Source organism: Xyrauchen texanus, chromosome 46 (genome assembly GCF_025860055.1).
Source record: "Xyrauchen texanus isolate HMW12.3.18 chromosome 46, RBS_HiC_50CHRs, whole genome shotgun sequence".
In the NCBI taxonomy this organism is placed as follows: Eukaryota; Metazoa; Chordata; class Actinopteri; order Cypriniformes; family Catostomidae; genus Xyrauchen; species Xyrauchen texanus.
The window spans coordinates 18,747,679-18,766,265 of record NC_068321.1 but is presented as its reverse complement, the minus strand read 5'-3'; the positions used below and the strand labels follow the sequence as shown (position 1 = coordinate 18,766,265).

The following is an 18,587-nucleotide window of genomic DNA, read 5'->3' as shown; positions in this document are numbered from 1 at the left end:
TTGTATGGTTATCGGAGACATACACTTGAAAATTCAACAATATTCATTAATCTGATAAGAAAAGAAATAGTCATCCCTCTGTATAGCATGCCTCTGTTCCGCATGATATCATATCATTCCTGTCTGTAGCACAAATTATTCTGGACAAGTTTAACAGAAGTTTGTGCAAATCCTCAACCTAAACTATGAGCAATAGCAATTGCCTTAGCAAGCATCACTATGAGCACACATATTGTTCGTTAAAACCCAATTTCCCATTAACAGACAGACAATGAGGCATTATAGATCTAAATAAAAATCATTTATTTTCATTAATATAGTAATCAATCTACCTAGAGCAAATAAAAAAAAAAAAAAAGGTCCACCATGCCACTTTATTACTACAGTATGTGGAGGCTGCACCAAGGTCTGAATACTGGACAGACTGACACACAGACCAATAAGGAGAGAGAGGTCAGTTCATCATTCTGGTCTTCATTCTCCATGCCTAGCTTAAGGAGGGTGGGGCCAGTGTACTTGGGGGTGGAGCCAATGAAAAATTTCTTTTAATACATTTTAAACTGGGAAGGGAAAGCTTTGAAAACTTCAAACTAGAGGAGCAGACCAATCTTGACAGACACAGAAAGTCGGTGTGTGTGATGATGATGATGATAATGATGATGATTATGTGTGTGTATGTGTGTCTGAGAGATGAGGTGTAACAGGTGCTGCTCAAATCCAACTTTCACTGTACACTTGTAGAGGTTTCAGACACGAGGGATAAACAAATTGAGGTAACAAACGTCTTCCTTTTCCAGTTCCTAAAACACAAGGGCAAAAGTGGCACGTTTTAGTTTCAGACACTATAAAGAGTTCCAGACTTAATGCCCAATACATTTCCATATATTTTCCATGACCTATTATGTCATTTGTGATCACTGGCTAATGATCATTTTAAAATCTTTCAAATTCAGACCGATTCGCTAATGAATGACTTGCAGACCAGTTCGCCAAATTTATTGAAAAGAATTAACTTATAAGAATGAAAAATGTATATTTAATTAAATAAATTTCTACGACTTTTCCATGACAGTGCAAACCTAGTTTTTAAATTTGACAACATTAAACAATATTAAAAACATAAGAACACTAAAATGTTCTGGTACAATCAAGACAAATAGTTTTTTTTAATTTACATGGTCAACATTTTACCTGCTCTCATCGAGGTGTGTTAGTTCCACTTGTCACTATGGTGCCATCTGTATTAGTGTGAGACTGCTCCTTCACCACTGGATCTGAAGACATGACACAAAATTGTGAATGATTCAGGCATTATGGATTATATAAGCTGTCTCTATACTGTTGGGTATTGTTAAGGGAAGCTAACATACAGAAATAAGGGTGCTCCATGGCCTCGGTGGCGGTCAGTCTCTGCTGATGGTCGTAGCGTAGCAGCTTATCGAGAAGGTCCAGAGCCTCTGGGCTAACCAAATGCTGGTTCTCTGTCTGCACAAACTGTTCCCAGCGTTTCCGTGTCTGTCTGTGGGATACAGCAGAAAATCTTAAATATTTAAGACAGACTAAAGTGATACTTCACGTAACAGATGGTATTAAAATAATCTATATACTGACCATTGAGTTCAGTTAGACATTATTAATGATACAGTTATCCATATAATGTTATGTCAAGAAAGTATGAAGGAAATTTTGACACCCATCTGAAAGCTGACTTTTGAATTGTGGTTAAATACTGAAATGACTCAAAGGTGCCCCCTGATGGTACTCACTGTCCAAGCAAGTCTTTGAATCGTGGATCCAGTTCAATGTGGTATTTGCGCAGATATCCAAATAATTCATCTGTCCCAAGAACCTTTGCAATCCTCACCAACTTGGTCAGAGGGAAAGAAAATTAATTCTTACTAAATAATAATCCTTTATGTTCACAAATGTATCACAGTTTCCTTGAACATACGTTTACCTGGTTGCATTAGCATGTTAATGCTTATTTTTTTTAATCAATATTCGTTTTAATATAGCAAACTAATACGGAGCATGTATAATATACACTGATCAGCCACAACATTAAAACCACTGACAGATGAAGTGAATAACATTTATTATCTCTTTATAATGGCACCTGTCAAGGGGTGGGATATATTAGGCAACAAGTGAACAGTCAGTTCTTGAACTTCATGTGTTGGAAGCAGGAAAAATCTGTGCAACTTTGACAAGGGCCAAATTGTGATGGCTAGATGACTCGGTCAGAGCATCTCCAAACCGGCAGGTCTTGTGGGGTGTTCCTGGTATGCAGTGGTTAGTACCTACCAAAGTGGTCCAAGGAAGGACAACCGGTGACAGGGTCATGGGCGCCCAAGGCTCATTGATGTGTGTGGGGAACGAAGGCTAGCCCGTCTGGTCCAATCCCACAGAAGAGCTACTGTAGCGCAAACTGCTGAAAAACTTAATGCTGGCCATGATAGAAAGGTGTCAGAACACACAGTACATTGCAGCTTGAGTATAGGGCTGTGTAGCCACAGACCAGTCAGAGTGCTCATGCTGACCCCTGTCCACTGCCGAAAGTGCCTACAATAGGCACTCGATCGTCAGAACTGGACCATGGAAGAAAGTGGCCTGATGCTCTGATGAATCCAGTTTTGGATTGGCAACAGGATGCACTATGGGAAGAAGGCAGGTTGGTGGAGGCAGTGTGATGCTCTGGGCAATGTTCTGCTAGGAAACCTGGGGTCCAGGCATTCATGTAGATGTTACTTTGACATGTACCACCTACCTAAAGACTGTTGCAGACCATGTACACTCCTTCATGGCAATGGTATTCCCTGATGGCAGTGTCCTCTTTCAGCAGGATAATGCGCTCTGCCACAGTGCAAAAATTGTTCAGGAATGGTTTGAGAAACAAGACAAAGTGTTCAAGGTGTTGACTTGGCCTCTAAATTGCCCAGATCTAAATCTGACTGAGCATCTATGGGATGTGCTGGACCAACAAGTCCGATCCATGGAGGCCCCACCTCACCACTTACAGGACTTAACGGATCTGATGCTAATGTCTTGGTGCCAGATACCACAGGACACCTTCAGAGGTCTTGAGGAGTCCATACCTCAACAGGTCAGAAGTGTTTTGGTGGCACGAGGGGGACCTACACTATATTACGCAGGTGGTTTTAATGTTGTGGCTGATCAGTGTATATGTTTGAAAAGACTGATACATACCAGATCCGGATACAAATCAAGACATTTTTATTTTTTGTATAGCCTTTTCACAATACACTTTGTGTAAAAGCAGCATTACAGAAAACGTTTTTTTTTTTGGTGGGGTCAGAAATTTAGGGAGGCTTGGGGCAAAAAAATTGCCCCCAAAATTAAAAATGTGATTGCATAAAATGTCCTTGTAATGAATTCTTCTTTTTGTTTGTTTTTGTAGAATCTGATATAGTTCTTAATATTCCATTATAGTCATAGTTATACATATTATGGCATACATCATGAAAATATATTTATTTAATTCTTAGGGTAAGAGGTAATTGAGGGATTTCGATCTTGAAAATCTGTTTTAATAAATAGATTAAATTGAAGAATGTGACATAAATGGATGAGGGGAAAATAATCCCTCATAAAAGGTAAAAAATTTTAAAGGGGTCATGACATGGGTTTTTTTATTGTATTATTATGTTCCCTTAGGTGCAATTATAGTATTAATATATTTTTTTTTAAGAAAAACTTTTAAAATCTAGTGATTTATGACCTTTTCCCACCCTGTTTCTCATCCTCTGATTCAAACAGTCTGTTTTGGGGGCGTTTTCCATTTAAGACTTCAGTGTTAACGCCCACTGTTATGATTGGCTAAAGTCAGTGCCTATGTATCAATTATTGACGCCCCAGCCAGAACAATATGCAAGTAAACTAAGTAAAAACACTGTGATTATTCATAATGAATGAAATTGCGCTTTAAAAAGTAGTTTAAAGTTTAAAATAGATTACTTACAGTTTGCGTCGTCGTTGTTCCCAGAATAGTCGGCACGGACTTATCTTTGAGCAACAGTTTTCTGGCAAAGCCAGCATCATATTGAGATTTGTTCTCAAAACAGTCATCCTTAAAATGTACAGAACAAACGCTTAAGTTAACACTGCCGTGACTGGGACGTCCGCAAAAAATAAAATGCATCCATTTTTCCCTGACGTCTGGATCTTTCGGCAGCTTATTCAGAGGTTTTGTTTGACCACAGCCAGGAACAGCACATCTGTGTGGCATCGTAATTTTCCTGTGCACAAGTAGTCTCTGTCAGAGCTCGCTGTCCATCGACTGAACACTTGTGAGGCGCACGGCGATACTGAAATGAGCGTAGTTGTCTTGCGCTTAATGCGTAGTTATCTTGTGCTGGAGGCGGTCATATGCAAACGCTGTTACGTCACTTCTAACCGACACGTCACTTCTAACCATGAATCCAGAACGAGCTGTATTTTGAGCTTGATTAAATAAATGATTCGTTTAGAATGGGGAGGACGTCTTAAAATATTAAACTTGCAGGACGTTTTAATGATACAAAGACCTCTTATATACCAAAAGATCAAGGCAAATTTGGTTTCTCATGTCATGACCCCTTTAAAAAAAAACCCTAACACTTAAATGCATCCCTTGGGTCTTTAGTGACCCGGTTACCTCATAAGTATTCCTCAGCCTTTTCTTATAGTGTCACACAGAAAAAATGCCAAAATTGCACAAAAAATAATTATATATTTCTTAGTTTAAATACCAAAAGTGTATAGGGTCATTAGAGAGCGTAGTTATGTAATCGTTTTTTTTGGTATTTCCACAAATTATATTTTTGTGATTATTTTAAATCTACTGTATATAAATTTACCATCACAGGAGAATTAGTACTATATTCATACAAATGACTACTATATCATGTTTATTTTCTGTGCAATGATGGTGAATTATCAGTATACCATATGCGTTTACACATACATAATATACATGCTATTTGTTACTCAAGGTGGCGCTGTTGTTAAGTGCTTTAAATAAGCAATGTGGAAGTAAACTAAAGCAAGTGTAACACATGAAAAGTATGATTTGACTATTGTCATTTTGGTGTACTACTGAAATTATGTAAGTCTGTTTAGATTCAAAAAGTGCTTAAAATGAAATTTCAGTATGAAAGTAATGAGTCCTGTTCTACATTCATCCTAATTTTGTTGCTAAATAAAACATTAAAATATTTTTTATAGTCTATATTTTCAAATTTTCTTGAAAATATTTGGAATATTATACACTATCTGGGCATTTTGAGATCCATTTGTGATAGATATACATGCCAGGGTCTCTAAAGATCTGAATATGTAAGAGTGTTTGGTGAAGTTCCCATGCATTTAAGGGTTCATGTAAACATTAACTTCTGACAATGTTGTAGTGACTGTAATGTCTTAAATTCCACCATTGAGCAATTTCATTGAAACCCCTTATTTAAAATCATTCCTTAATCTTTTTTTTTTTTAGGTCCCCAGTTAGAAAGGCAGAGGTGACTGTGGCAAGGAATGAAAAACTCTGTAAGATGTTAGTTAGTGGAGAGAAAGAAAAACCTCTGGCCATACAGCATAAACAAAACATAATAATATTCAAATAGAGAGAGAGTACCAAGTTACTGTCCGCTAATTACCTGATCATAGTTGTCTTGGCCGTGAAAGAAGGGCTCTTTCTGAAAGATCATACTGGCTAGCATGCAGCCAAGACTCCACATATCCAAACTGTAATCGTACATCTGTTCATACAATATAAGCAGTCAAGTTGTGCAATTTGTCAGCGTCTCAAAATAAACTTCAGATGGAGGTACATATTTAGTGTAGCTTAACTGATCTGCAACTGGATGTTACTGACAAAGAAAACTTCAGTGCCAATATCTGATTATGAACTACAGAAACACTGTGACACTGTAATGGTAACCTGATATTTTGAACCTGAAAAATTGATGTATTTTTTATCATTCTGAAATTTAAAATGTGATATGTACATATATGGTCTTTCAGCATATGTGCTTTTATTAAAGGGCTTTTTACCTGGTAGTCCACCAGCAGTTCGGGACCTTTGAAATACCGCGATGCCACTCTGACATTGTACTCTTGAGCTGGGTGATAGAACTCGGCCAGACCCCAGTCTATCAACCTCAGCTGCGTAAAAAACACACACATACACCGAATGCAAAATTGTTATGACTGCAAAACAACAGGTCATTTTTATTTATTTTTTGTATACGTGTCCTCTAAACATTAGGTTTTTACCTTTCTTAACTGGTGGTCAATCATGACATTGTGGGGTTTGACATCACGGTGCATGATCCCCATGCTGTGGCAGAAGTCCAGAGCCTGCGAGAAAATATAAACACAAATCTTATTGTATAGACGGATCATTTGTGTAGAAGACTGCTAAAAAAGCTACTGACTTAGATACACTTCTGGCTCTTACCTTTAGTAGTTCATACATGTAAAAACGAATATCATAATCTGTTAACTTTTGATACAGCTCCTAAACAACAACAGAGGAAACAAAGATATTAGACTTAAAACAATGTATGAGGTATCTGAATCCATCCAAGATATTTAAAGTAATATTCCGGGTTCAAAACAAATTAAGTTCAATTGACAGTGTTTGTGGCATTATGTTAATAATAACAAAAACTATTTTTTTACTTGTCCCTCCTTTTCAAAAATGGAGGTTACACATTAAGGCACTTACAATGGAAGTGAATTGGGCCAATTTTTGGAGGGTTTGAAGACAGAAATATGCAGATTATAATTTTATAAAAGCACTAGCATTAATTTTTCTGTTAAAACTTATGTATTATTTGAGCTGTAAAGTTGTATAAATCATAATATTTATGGTAGTTTTAGAGTTTAGAGCATTATGTCTTCATGGCAACAAAGTTGAAAAATTGGATCCAACTTTACTCAGAAAAGGAGAGTAAGTGATTTTATCACAATGAAATCATGTTAACATGCATATTGTTTGTCTTGTGGCTATACTTTCAAATCAGTAAGTAATGGTCTGGTCTGCACTTATATAAAGGTAACCAAAGCGCTTTACACTGTGTCCCAATCACCCATCCACACTCACATTCACACACCAATGGGGACAGAGCTGCCATGCAAGGCCTGCCATTGGGAGCAACTTGGCATTCGGTGTCTTGCCCAAGGACACTTCGGCATGTGGAGTCGTGCGGGCCGGGAATCGAACCACCAACCCTATGATTGGTAGCCAATCCGCTATACCGCCTGAGCCACAGCCGACCCGGTATTTTAATGTTTACATTAACTACCTCTCCGGGAACCAGCACCTTATCGTGGTGGAGAGGTTTGTGTGCCCTTATGATCCTGAGGGTTGTGTTGTCTGGAGCCATGTGCTCCTGGTAGGGTCTCCCAAGGCAAAGTGGTCTCAGGTGAGGGGCCAGACTAAGAATGGTTCAAAAATGACTCATGGAAAAAACGGCAAGAGGAGGAGTTACCCTGCCCGGAGGAAGCCCGGGGCCCCTGTCTGGAGCCAGGCCCAGATGGAGGGCTCGTCGGCGAGCGCCTGGTGGCCGGGTTTGTCACGGAGCCCGGCCGGGCACAGCCCGAAGAAGCAACGTGGAACCCCCTCTACATCCCTTGGGCCCACCACCCATTGGAGGAACCGCAGGAGTCGGGTGCGCTGCCATATGGGCGGCAGTGAAGGCCGTGGGCCTCGACGGACCAGACCCGGGCAGCAAAGGCTTGCTCTGGGGACGTGGAATGTCACCTCACTGGGGGGAAGGAGCCGGAACTAGTGAGGGAGGTGGAGCGCTACCAGTTGGATCTGGTGGGGCTTACATCGACGCACAGTTTTGGCTCTGGATCCGTACTCCTGGATAGGGGATGGACTCTATTCTTCTCTGGAGTTTCCCAGGGTGTGAGGCGACGGGCGGGTGTGGGGATACTCACGAGTCCCCGGCTGAGCGCCACTACGTTGGAGTTTACCCCGGTGGATGAGAGGGTCGCCTCCCTACGCCTACGGGTTGTGGGGGAAAACTCTGACTGTTGTCTGTGCATATGCACCGAACAGCAGTTCAGAGTATTCGGCCTTCTTGGAGACCCTGAATGGAGTCCTGAATAGGGCCCCAGTAGGGGACTCCATAGTGATGCTGGGTGACTTCAACGCACACGTGGGAAATGACAGGGACACCTGGAAAGGCGTGATTGGGAGGAACGGCCTCCCTGATCTGAACTCAAGTGGATGTTTGTTATTAGATTTCTGTGCTAGTCATGGATTATCTATAACAAACACCATGTTCGAACATAAGGATGCTCATAAGTGTACGTGGTACCAGAGCACCCTAGGCCGAAGGTCGATGATCGATTTTGTAATCGTGTCGTCGGATCTGAGGCCATATGTTTTGGACACTCGGGTAAAGAGAGGGGCAGAGCTGTCAACCGATCACCATCTGGTGGTGAGTTGGGTCAGGGGTGGGGAAAGACTCTGGACAGACCTGGGAAGCCCAAGCGAGTAGTGCGGGTGAACTGGGAACGTTTGGAGGAGGTCCCTGTCCGTGAGATCTTCAACTCACACCTCCGGCGGAGCTTTTCAGGCATCCCTGCGGAGGTTGGGGACATTGAACCGGAGTGGGCAATGTTCAAAGCTTCCATTGCCGAAGCCGCGGTGGAGAGCTGCGGCCTCAAGGTTTTAGGTGCCGCAAGGGGTGGTAACCCTCGAACACCGTGGTGGACACTGGTGGTCAGGGAAGCCGTCCGACTGAAGAAAGAGGCCTTCCGGGATTTGTTGTCCCGGAGGTCTCCGGAGGCAGTTGCAAGGTACCGAAGGGCCCGAAGTGCTGCGGCCTCGGCCGTGAGGGAGGCAAAGCAGTGGGTGTGGGAAAAGTTCGGAGAAGCCATGGAGAAGGACTTTCGGTCCGCACCAAAGTGCTTCTGGAAAACCGTCCGCCACCTTAGGAGGGGAAACGGGGAACCATTCAAGCTGTATACAGCAAAGATGGGACGCTGTTGACCTCAACCGAGGAGGTTATTGGGCGGTGGAAGGAACACTTTGAAGAACTCCTAAATCCCAACACGCCCTCTATGGTAGAGGCAGAGCCGGAGGATGATGGGGATCAGATTCTATTTCCCTGGGGAGGTCACTGAGGTAGTCAAACAACTCCGCAGTGGCAAAGCCCCGGGAATTGATGAGATCCGACCAGAAATGCTGAAAGCTCTGGATGTGGAGGGGTGTCATGGATGACACGCCTCTTCAACATTGCGTGGAAATCTGGGACAGTACCTAAGGAGTGGCAGAACGGGGTGGTGGTTCCCCTCTTCAAAAGGGGGATCAGAGAGTGTGTGCCAACTACAGGGGTATCACACTTCTCAGCCTCCCTGGTAAAGTTTACTCCAAGGTGCTGGAGAGGAGGGTTCGGCCGATTGTCGAACCTCAGATTGAAGAGGAACAATGCGGTTTTCGGTCCTGGTCGTGGAACGACGGACCAGATCTTTACTCTCGCAAGGATCCTGGAGGGGGCCTGGGAGTATGCCCATCCGGTCTACATGTGTTTTGTGGATCTGGAGAAGGCGTATGACCGGGTCCCCGGGAGAGACTGTGGGAGGTGCTGCGGAGTACGGGGTGGGAGGGTCCCTTCTTAGGGCGATCCAATCCCTGTACGTCCAAAGCGAGGGCTGTGTCCGGGTCCTCGGCACAAAGTCGAGTTCATTCCATGTGGGGTTGGTCTCCGCCAAGGCTGCGCTTTGTCACCAATCCTGTTTGTGATATTCATGGACAGGATATCGAGGCGTAGTCGGGGTGGGGAAGGTGTGCGGTTCGGTGGGCTGGGGATCTCATCGCTGCTTTTTGCAGATGATGTTGTCTTCATGTCATCATCGGTCCGTGACCTTCAGCTCTCACTGGATCGCTTGGCAGTCGAGTGTGAAGCAGCTGGGATGAGGATTAGCACCTCTAAATCTGAGGCCATGGTTCTCAGCAGGAAACCGATGGAGTGCATACTCCAGGTAGGGAATGAGGTTTTGCCCCAAGTGAAGGAGTTCAAGTACCTCGGGGTCTTGTTCACGAGTGAGGGGACAATGGAGCGGGAGGTTGGCCGGAGAATCGGGGCAGCAGGGGCGGTATTGCACTCGCTCTATCGCACCGTTAGTCACGAAAAGAGAGCTGAGCCGAAAGGCAAAGCTCTCGATCTACCGGTCAATTTTCGTTCCTACCCTCACCTATGGTCATGAAGGTTGGGTCATGACCGAAAAGAACTAGGTCGCGAGTACAAGCGGCCGAAATGGGCTTCCTCAGAAGGGTGGCGGGCTTCTCCCTTAGAGATAGGGTGAGGAGCTCAGTCATCCGTGAGGAGCTCGGAGTAGAGCCGCTGCTCCTTTGCGTTGAAAGGAGTCAGTTGAGGTGGTTTGGGCATCTGGTAAGGATGCCCCTGGCCGCCTCCCTAGGGAGGTGTTTCAGGCACGTCCAGCTGGGAGGAGGCCTCGGGAAGACCCAGGACTAGGTGGAGAGACTACATCTCCACACTGGCCTGGGAACGCCTCGGGGTCGCCCAGTCAGAGCTGGTTAATGTGGCTCGGGATAGGGAAGTTTGGGGCCCCCTGCTGGAGCAGCTGCCCCCGCGACCCGACTTCGGATAAGCGGTTGAAGATGGATGGATGGATGGATGGACATTAACTTCCATTGTAATTGCCTCATTGTAACCCAGATTTCTCTAGAATACCTCATTCTGATTACTTAGTCGTTGCATTCTGCAATCAAATAGTTTTTTATAATGACGCTAAACTATATAATTGACCGTTGTCCAAGTCAACCGATTTCCCAAATAGCTGTTCTAGTTTATTTTCTCTCATGCCACTCCGTGGACACTTTCTTCTCAAACAATACAGCAATTTAAACTCAAAACAATGTTTTATGTCAGTTTATTCATTTAATTGATAAGAAGTGTAATAAGCAGGATAATGTACAGATGGTCATTATTGCTAAACAAGCCCCTTTGATTTGGAGTTTATTTCACTATAATAACCAGCTGACTGAAATTATACCTTATGTATCTGATCAGACATTTTTGAAAATGAAAATTATTTTATTATACTAATTATGGCCAATTTATGATCCAACTGTTCATGCTAAAGTGAGTATTCACTAATTAAATATTAAAATGATCACAAATGTAATATACATTACCATGTAACAGATTTCATATCACATCAGACATTGAACCTTACTTATAATATACCTTAAAATCTGTGTTATTGATGCATTCAAAGACAAGCGCAGGTGTTCGAGACTGCAGAGAGATTGGGGAGAAACAGAAATAAAAATAGGGAGAGAGTGACAGAAAACGAGACAGATGAACATGTGAATCAGAGAAAGAGGAAGTCCTTCAATCAACAACAACAACAACAAAAAGCATTAACAGTCACTATTAAGCATTCTAATTGTGATCACAAACAGGAACAACACACATAGAGTACAAAAGCATCATGATTGACGACAAAATTATTATTCTGACAAAAATATCTAATTTTGAGCATCACTTCGCACTAAATTTTTTACATGATCTCATTTTTGTGCAGATAATCCCTTGGAACCATTTTGCTACTGCTTACTGATGTCTGTAAATCTTTTCAAATTGTTCAAGGTGTAATTTTTAAAGATGATTTCGCTGACAAATTGGTGATGCAGAAAGATGGCACAAGCGATCCTGGCCTAAAACCAAATTCTGCCCTTGTGAGCAAGAGAAAGCAATTTGTCTTAAATGTTGTCCACCCACTCTGAAGATGAGCCAGTCTTTAAAGAGAGAAAATCAAAGTTCTACAGGGAAAATGATGTGCCCTGATTGGACAGGTATCTTTGACAGTAGCAAATTAAAGAGGGGGGTAGGGCTAATGGGAGGGGTCACAGTTTATATAGTAGAGAACATACCACAGGATCCTTCACGGTGTCCATGAGGTGAATGATGTTGGTTCCCCCACGAAGGTTCTCTAAGATTTTGATCTCTCTCTTGATCTTCTTTTTCTTGACAGGCTGTTTCAGATGACATAAAATACAAACTCAGCACAACATCAACAAAACATCACAGAAATATGTAAATAGCCACATCGAAATTGCTTCAAGCTAGATCAGATCTTAGTGAGAAAACTAGTATATTCTAGAGGAAATCTTTTTTTGCAAGCCCCTTACCTTAAGGATTTTGACCACAACCTTCTCATTATTGTTGGCGTTGATGGCCTCGAAAACCTCACTGTATTTCCCTCTCCCAAGCTTCCGTACCAGCTGGTAGTCCTCCTGATTACTGCGGGGGGTACACGGATACGCATGCCAGTCAGAAAGAAAATCTACAGAGATCTGCATCTCCCGCCAAACACACAAACACACTGCTTCTGCAAGCATGAAGGGTGCTGAAACACAGTCAACCATCTGTGAATATATCCAAGCCCATCATTTTCCCTGCAAGCTGAGGGCTGACTGACATTTCCACTGAGGCACGGAGCCAAAGACGACATTTTAATCATTGGCCTGTTGTCTGTAAGCACTCTTAACTATAGTAATATGGTAAATACCACTATTCTGACAGAGCCTTGCACATCCTCAATAAGAATGGCTTTTTTTAGTCAGTAAGTGTGATATGGTGTTATCTATCTATCTATAGTGGCAAGAAAAAGCATGTGAACCCTAATAAAGGTTTTCTGCATTAATTGGTCATAAAATGTGATCTCATCTTCTTCAAAGTTACAAGTATAGACCAACAACAATGTGCTTAAGCCAACAACACACACACACACAATTATAATATTTCATGTCTTTATGGAAAACATAACTATAAACATTCACTGTGCTGTGGAAAACCTTGGATTTAATAACTGGTTGATCCTCCTTTGGCAGTAATAACCTCAAACAAGTGTTTCCGGGTAGCTGCGGATTAGACCTGCACAACATTCAGAAGGATTTTTGGATCATTTTTCCTTACAAAACTGCTTCATCTCAGCCATATTATTAGGATGTCTGGTGTGAACAGCTCTCGAGGTCATTCCACAGTATCTCTATTGGGTTAAGTTCTGGGCTCTAACTGGGCCACTCCAAGAGATGGATTTTCATTTTTTTGAAGCCATTCTGTAGTGGATTTTCTTCAATGTCCTGCTGTATCACCCAACATCTACTGAGCTTCAGCTGGCGCACAGCCAACATGATATTATCCTTTAGGACATCTTGTTAAACTTGGGAATACATTTTTCCCTTGATGATGGCAAGCGGTAAATGCCTCAAAGCAACCCCAAATCATGATACTCCCTACAATGTACTTTGCCGTTGGGATGATAATTTCATGTTTGTATGCAGTGCCCTTTTTATGCCATACACATAGCTGTGTGTTCTTCCCAAAAAATTCAACCTTAGTTTCATCAGTCCACAAAACATTTTCCCAGTAACATTGTGGGGTGTCAAGGTGGTCTTTGGCAAACTTCAGGCGTGCAGCAATGTTTTTGTGACATGGACACCATTCCCATTTACTGATTTCCATATAGTGGAGTCATTGAAATTAGTTAACATCTCTGTTCATGAGTCTAAGTCTTTAGCTGTCACTTGACTCTAGGGTTCTTTTTTTACCTCACTGAGGATTCTGCGTGTGCCCTTTGAGTCACCTTGGCTGGACGGCCACTTATAGGGAGAGTAGCCATAGTACTAAATCATCTTCATTTATAGACGATTTGTCTAACTGTGGACAGATGAATATCTAAGCTCTTCGAGATCACTTTGTAACCCTTTCCAGCTTCAAAATGATTGATCGTAGGTCTTCTGAGATTTCTTTTTTTTGAGGCACGGTCCACATCAGCAGATGCTTCTTGTGAATAATGAACAAAAATTTTTTTTAGACCTTTTTATAAGTCAAAGTAACTCTAAACTTCATTAATTTGATGCCAGGTTTGTCAACTCCTGACTCTAATTAGCTTTTGTTGATGTCATTAGCCTAGGGGTTCACATAATTAAGACTGTGAATGTTTGAATGTTGTATTCAATATTTACAAGAACAAAACAATAATTTGTGTGTTACTCTTTGAAACAGATTGCGTTTGTTCATTATTGTAACATAGATGAATCTGAAACTAGGAATGTTTGAGACCAATCGACTAAACGGTTCTGATGCTGCTAGTCGACACTGGAATAACTAGTCCGTCAATATATTTCCCCTTTAAACTGTTCAGAATTTTTACACATATACATTTGGCTTTATATTATTACAAAGGCTGCCCTTAAATTACTGTCATGTTAGTGTTACACATTTTAAATATAATTAATAAAACAAATATTATTTAAAAATCTGGAGCAGATGTATACAAACTTTCATTTCACCATGCGTGTCCTTCTTCCCTCTCTTACTCAGCGTGTGCAGGTCAGGAATATGTCATCTTGCAAGACCAGCAAAGTAGATATGAATATCACTTTTGTGGTGGTCCGGGAAGCTGGATTTTTTCACATTTGAGTCTTTAAATCTGTGCATGCTCAAAAGATATTTTCTCACCGAGCTGGCTTTTTCCAAGCGCAAGTTAATCGCATCGGTTGAGTCAGGTCGTGTCTTTCACCCTACCATGTTGACATGTTAATGTTGTTCAACAAAAATGTATACTTTTGAGTAAGTAGCCTAGAAATGACTATTTTAGGCTAGGCTATTATTTTTACCCCACTGATCAAAAAGGCTACGATGTGATGCCTGCATCTATGGGTTAAACCCTTTATTCTGTGTGCACGTCATGTTTAGAACAATACATTTGGGTTATTGTACATTTCTCACAGGCCTATTTTTTCAATCCTAGCAATCATAACGGTTAACGTTCTTAACCAAACAGCTGTCATATTAGAACAAAGTCTAATGCATGTTGTGAAATACGCGCAACTTTTAAGTGCATTGTTTTCTCTCTCGTCGATTTGGTTTACCTGTGAATTATTTTCAACAATGTCCTGACAGTTTTAATATGTTAAGTTACTTTTGTTTGGTGATTTTCTTTAGAACAGGCTATTGGGGTTGGTCTATTGGTCCTGTATTCACTGCACACATGTCATGTTCTATATTTAATGTAGCATACAATGATGATAATGCAAGTCAAGGACATCGCATATAAATGCTACATTTTCAGTGGAATTTAGCATCGGATTTGGCTGTTGGAAGTATTTTAAATGGGTCGCTTAAAACACAATGTTTTCAGACAATTTTCTGAGGGTTTCTTTCAGTTTAGGCTAGTCGACTCAAAAAAATGTTTTAAACATAAGTGAAATTAGTCGTTCCTCACATCCTTAGCTCAAACCAAGACAAATGTATACATAAATGTAGTAATTCCAAAGGGTTCACATACTTTTTCTAGCCACTGTATCAATTTATGCCTATATAGAAAATGTTCCGATACAAGTGTCCTCTATAAAAGTTGACAAAATTTGTTTTCTGTTAAATCATGAGAGAATTGTAGATTAGAGATCATCTTTTGACAGCCTTTTTATTTAAAGTCATAATTTGTTTTATAGTTTAGCAAAACAAAATCTAAATATTTCCTAATACCCAATGAAACCAGCTTAAACACCCCCTGGGTGGAATCCCAGCAATGTACTAATAGACAATGTATGATTGAAACACCTGGGATTTAAAAAAGAACAGAGTATTAAAGGTAAATAAGCATTTATGGAATCTACAGTATGTGTATGTGTATGAAAGGGGTATTCTCACAAAACCTGTCAAGAAAATGTCCTAATCCCAAATCAATACAAAATAACTATGAAATAATATTTTGCATAAAGAAAATCACACCTACATTAGGATGTTTTATGTTTGTTTGTTTTTTAAGTAAAATAGGTCTTACATTTTTCTTTTCAGCCAAATGACCCAATGCAACCAAATAAAATGGAAACACATTAACTTGATGTAAAACACTACACACCTTAAATATATTAATGGTATATTGGTTTAGGCATTTAATCAGTGGATATATGTACCCTGGCAAAAACAGAAATAAAGCCACATTACCTTCTCTATAGGAATCTAAACATTCAATCCCATTTAATGTTCTATTAGTGCATTGGTTTAGACTTGTAATAACTGGATGTGCATCGCTAAATTTTGGGAATTGGTGCACTTGCATAACAATCTGTGGATGCTACATTGAGATCACACACACACACACGCACGCAAAACGCTGCATCTGTACATCCGATCGTGCCATCCTCTTATTATCAGCTGTCAAACATGAGCTGCTCGATCACAGATTGATGACTTTCCCAGCACAATCGATACACCCACCCTACAATATGAACCACTGCGCAAAGACTCCGCACAGAAAACACTAAAGCCAGAGGACAGACACGAAAAATTAACACAACATCATTGTACACTCATAAAACAACGGTTGTGTCTCAAACCCTAGTGAGCTGCCCACCAAGACTGCATTTTTGGGCAACAAAGGCGCGTTCTGAGGCAGCTCGTAACGCGCCAAAACATCAGACATAAGCGGCACGTTTGAACGTTCGAATTTTGGAACGCGCCTTTGATGTCCAAAAACACAGTCTAGGTGGGAAGCTCGTTAGGTTTTGAGACACCATCAGATGATGAGGTTGCACTTGGATTTTTTGTGGCCTTTAATCTCTCACCTCCAGGTGGGCACATGGGCCTCATAGTCCCAGTATTCCCTGCTCTTCAAAGTGTTGGCATCGGCATACACCCGAGATTTACTACCGGCCACCGGGCCGGGCATGGCGAGTGACGGGGCTCAGGGTGTAGGATAAATCCGATCGCCAAATCCAATATTTAAAATAAGCGCACACTCACATACACCCCCACAGGGACCACCGACCTGGTAGATCAGCTTGGGGTATGATAGTATCCGGTTCGGGTGTGTGATGTCTGATATCAGTGTTGTAAAAGACGGAGCACGGTGACCGCAGAAAAGCGCTCGTACCCCGGCTTGTCAGCTGTGTAAAGACCGCCTGGAGATCCGAGGTTGAGAATGTAATGATTGTGAGATGCTAAATACTAAGAGTGCATGCAATTAATGCAAAATAAATCTAAACAAAAATATTTTGTATGTAGGTGCTCTCTATATGCGCCTACACATACAGACATACTCTGTACTCTGTTTAAAAATAGACCTTCAGTCCTAGGAGGGGGGGTTTGTTTAAATCTAATTATTGTGTTTAAACCCCCCCACCCCCCTCCCCCCCACACCCCAATGGGGCCTCAAATCCCTAGATCCAAAGCATAGAGATCCAAACAGAAAGAGCAACAATTATGTTAGAATATGCCGTCCACAATGTAAATGAGCAGAATATAACAAATCAGCGTCCAAGCAGGATATATTGACTGATATCGCCGGTTAGAAGGAGAGAGAGGCGGTGAGTAACAGATCGATGTTTTTTCCAGCTTTGCAAACTCTATCCGATCCCAGTGAAAAACCCGTGTTACCGTGTCGTCGCTTGAATATAGTTGATATGCAATAATAATAATATTTAAAAAAAAAAAACGCGAAATATCCAACGCAGTGTTTTTGTTTGGTCGGGGTTCGGACTTTCGTGCTGCAGGAAAAACGGACTGCAACGATTTGACCCGGAAGCGCATGGTAGCATTTAACAATTAGCATTGAAAAGACGGAAGTGCTTGTTGTCATGGCCACTGGGAATGTCCGTCGGTTGCTATGCGACCATATATGGAAGACTTCCTTCTTGATGTTTAAAAGACAGTGCATGTTGTCAAATATACAGTAAAGAGCATATACTCGACATTATATATATATATATATATATATACACACCACTATCTTTTAGGTCCTCAACATCTATACACATTTAGGGAAGTCTGTTTAGTGAAGCCTTTGCTACTTTATAATGATCAATAGGTGTTGAACAGTTGCATTTGTGCTGTGTATTATTGTTATGTATTTGGATTTTAATTCTTTTTTTATTATATATTTTTATTTTCTTGTAATTTTACAGCACTTTGGTATACTCTCTGTGATGTTTAAAGTGCTTTATAAATTACATTTTAATTTACTTGAATAAATATATATAATTAGTATATTGTTTTACAACAAACTTTGAGACTGCATATTATATTCGACTCTCCAGTGCTGGAACAGGGCTAAAACAATGTGTAAATATAGGTCTGACCTATAATAAATATAGGTCTGACCTATATGCAAGACTAGTTTGAAGTAATCACATTTTTTTTGCATGATAAATTGACTGCATTTATACGATAGCCTATGTCAGTGTTAGCTAGCTAGCTTTATCAATAGCTGTTAGCAAAATTTTATGGATGATGATAGTAGCTCTATTAAACAGACTGTACATTATGTTGACACAATTCAGTATTGATGTGATTCCATCATAACTGTAATTTTGATTTATCAATGCACTATTGTTTTATAACAACTAAATGTATATATTTTCTGTATAACCAATTTACGTTACACTCATGAATGGAGATTTTTGCATTATCTTAAACATTGTCTAGCATTCATTTCATGTGTTATTGTAGTTTACCTTGCTGAATAATTACAGATTATCATTGACATTAACCTCACTTAGTATAAAGAGAAGATAGTTGAAATTATTTGAAAGTTAC

The 18,587-nt window shown here is 40.9% G+C and overlaps 1 protein-coding gene across 1 annotated transcript; it reads right to left on the bottom strand.

Moving 5' to 3' along the window:
* Window positions 1-334: 334 nt before the first annotated feature.
* On the bottom strand, window positions 335-17,152 carry LOC127637993 (casein kinase II subunit alpha'-like). The gene is made up of 12 exons (XM_052119351.1): window positions 16,619-17,152; window positions 12,173-12,284; window positions 11,915-12,016; window positions 11,226-11,276; window positions 6,455-6,514; window positions 6,271-6,354; window positions 6,049-6,159; window positions 5,652-5,753; window positions 1,767-1,867; window positions 1,371-1,519; window positions 1,192-1,274; window positions 335-800 (listed from the first exon to the last, which is right to left on the bottom strand). The coding sequence occupies exons 1-11, from the start codon at window positions 16,720-16,722 to the stop codon at window positions 1,198-1,200; spliced, it is 1,053 nt and encodes a 350-aa protein (XP_051975311.1). The 5' UTR covers window positions 16,723-17,152; the 3' UTR covers window positions 335-800; window positions 1,192-1,197.
* Between the last annotated feature and the right edge of the window lie 1,435 nt (window positions 17,153-18,587).

Excerpts from the sequence above, each read along its gene's own strand:
- LOC127637993 (XM_052119351.1), bottom strand. The coding sequence starts at position 16,722 with ATGCCCGGCCCGGTGGCCGGTAGTAAATCTCGGGTGTATGCCGATGCC. Across the intron at positions 12,017-12,172 it reads TTGTGGTCAAAATCCTTAAG|CCTGTCAAGAAAAAGAAGAT; the intron begins GTAAGGGGCTTG and ends CATCTGAAACAG. Across the intron at positions 1,275-1,370 it reads CATGGAGCACCCTTATTTCT|ATCCAGTGGTGAAGGAGCAG; the intron begins GTATGTTAGCTT and ends TCATGTCTTCAG.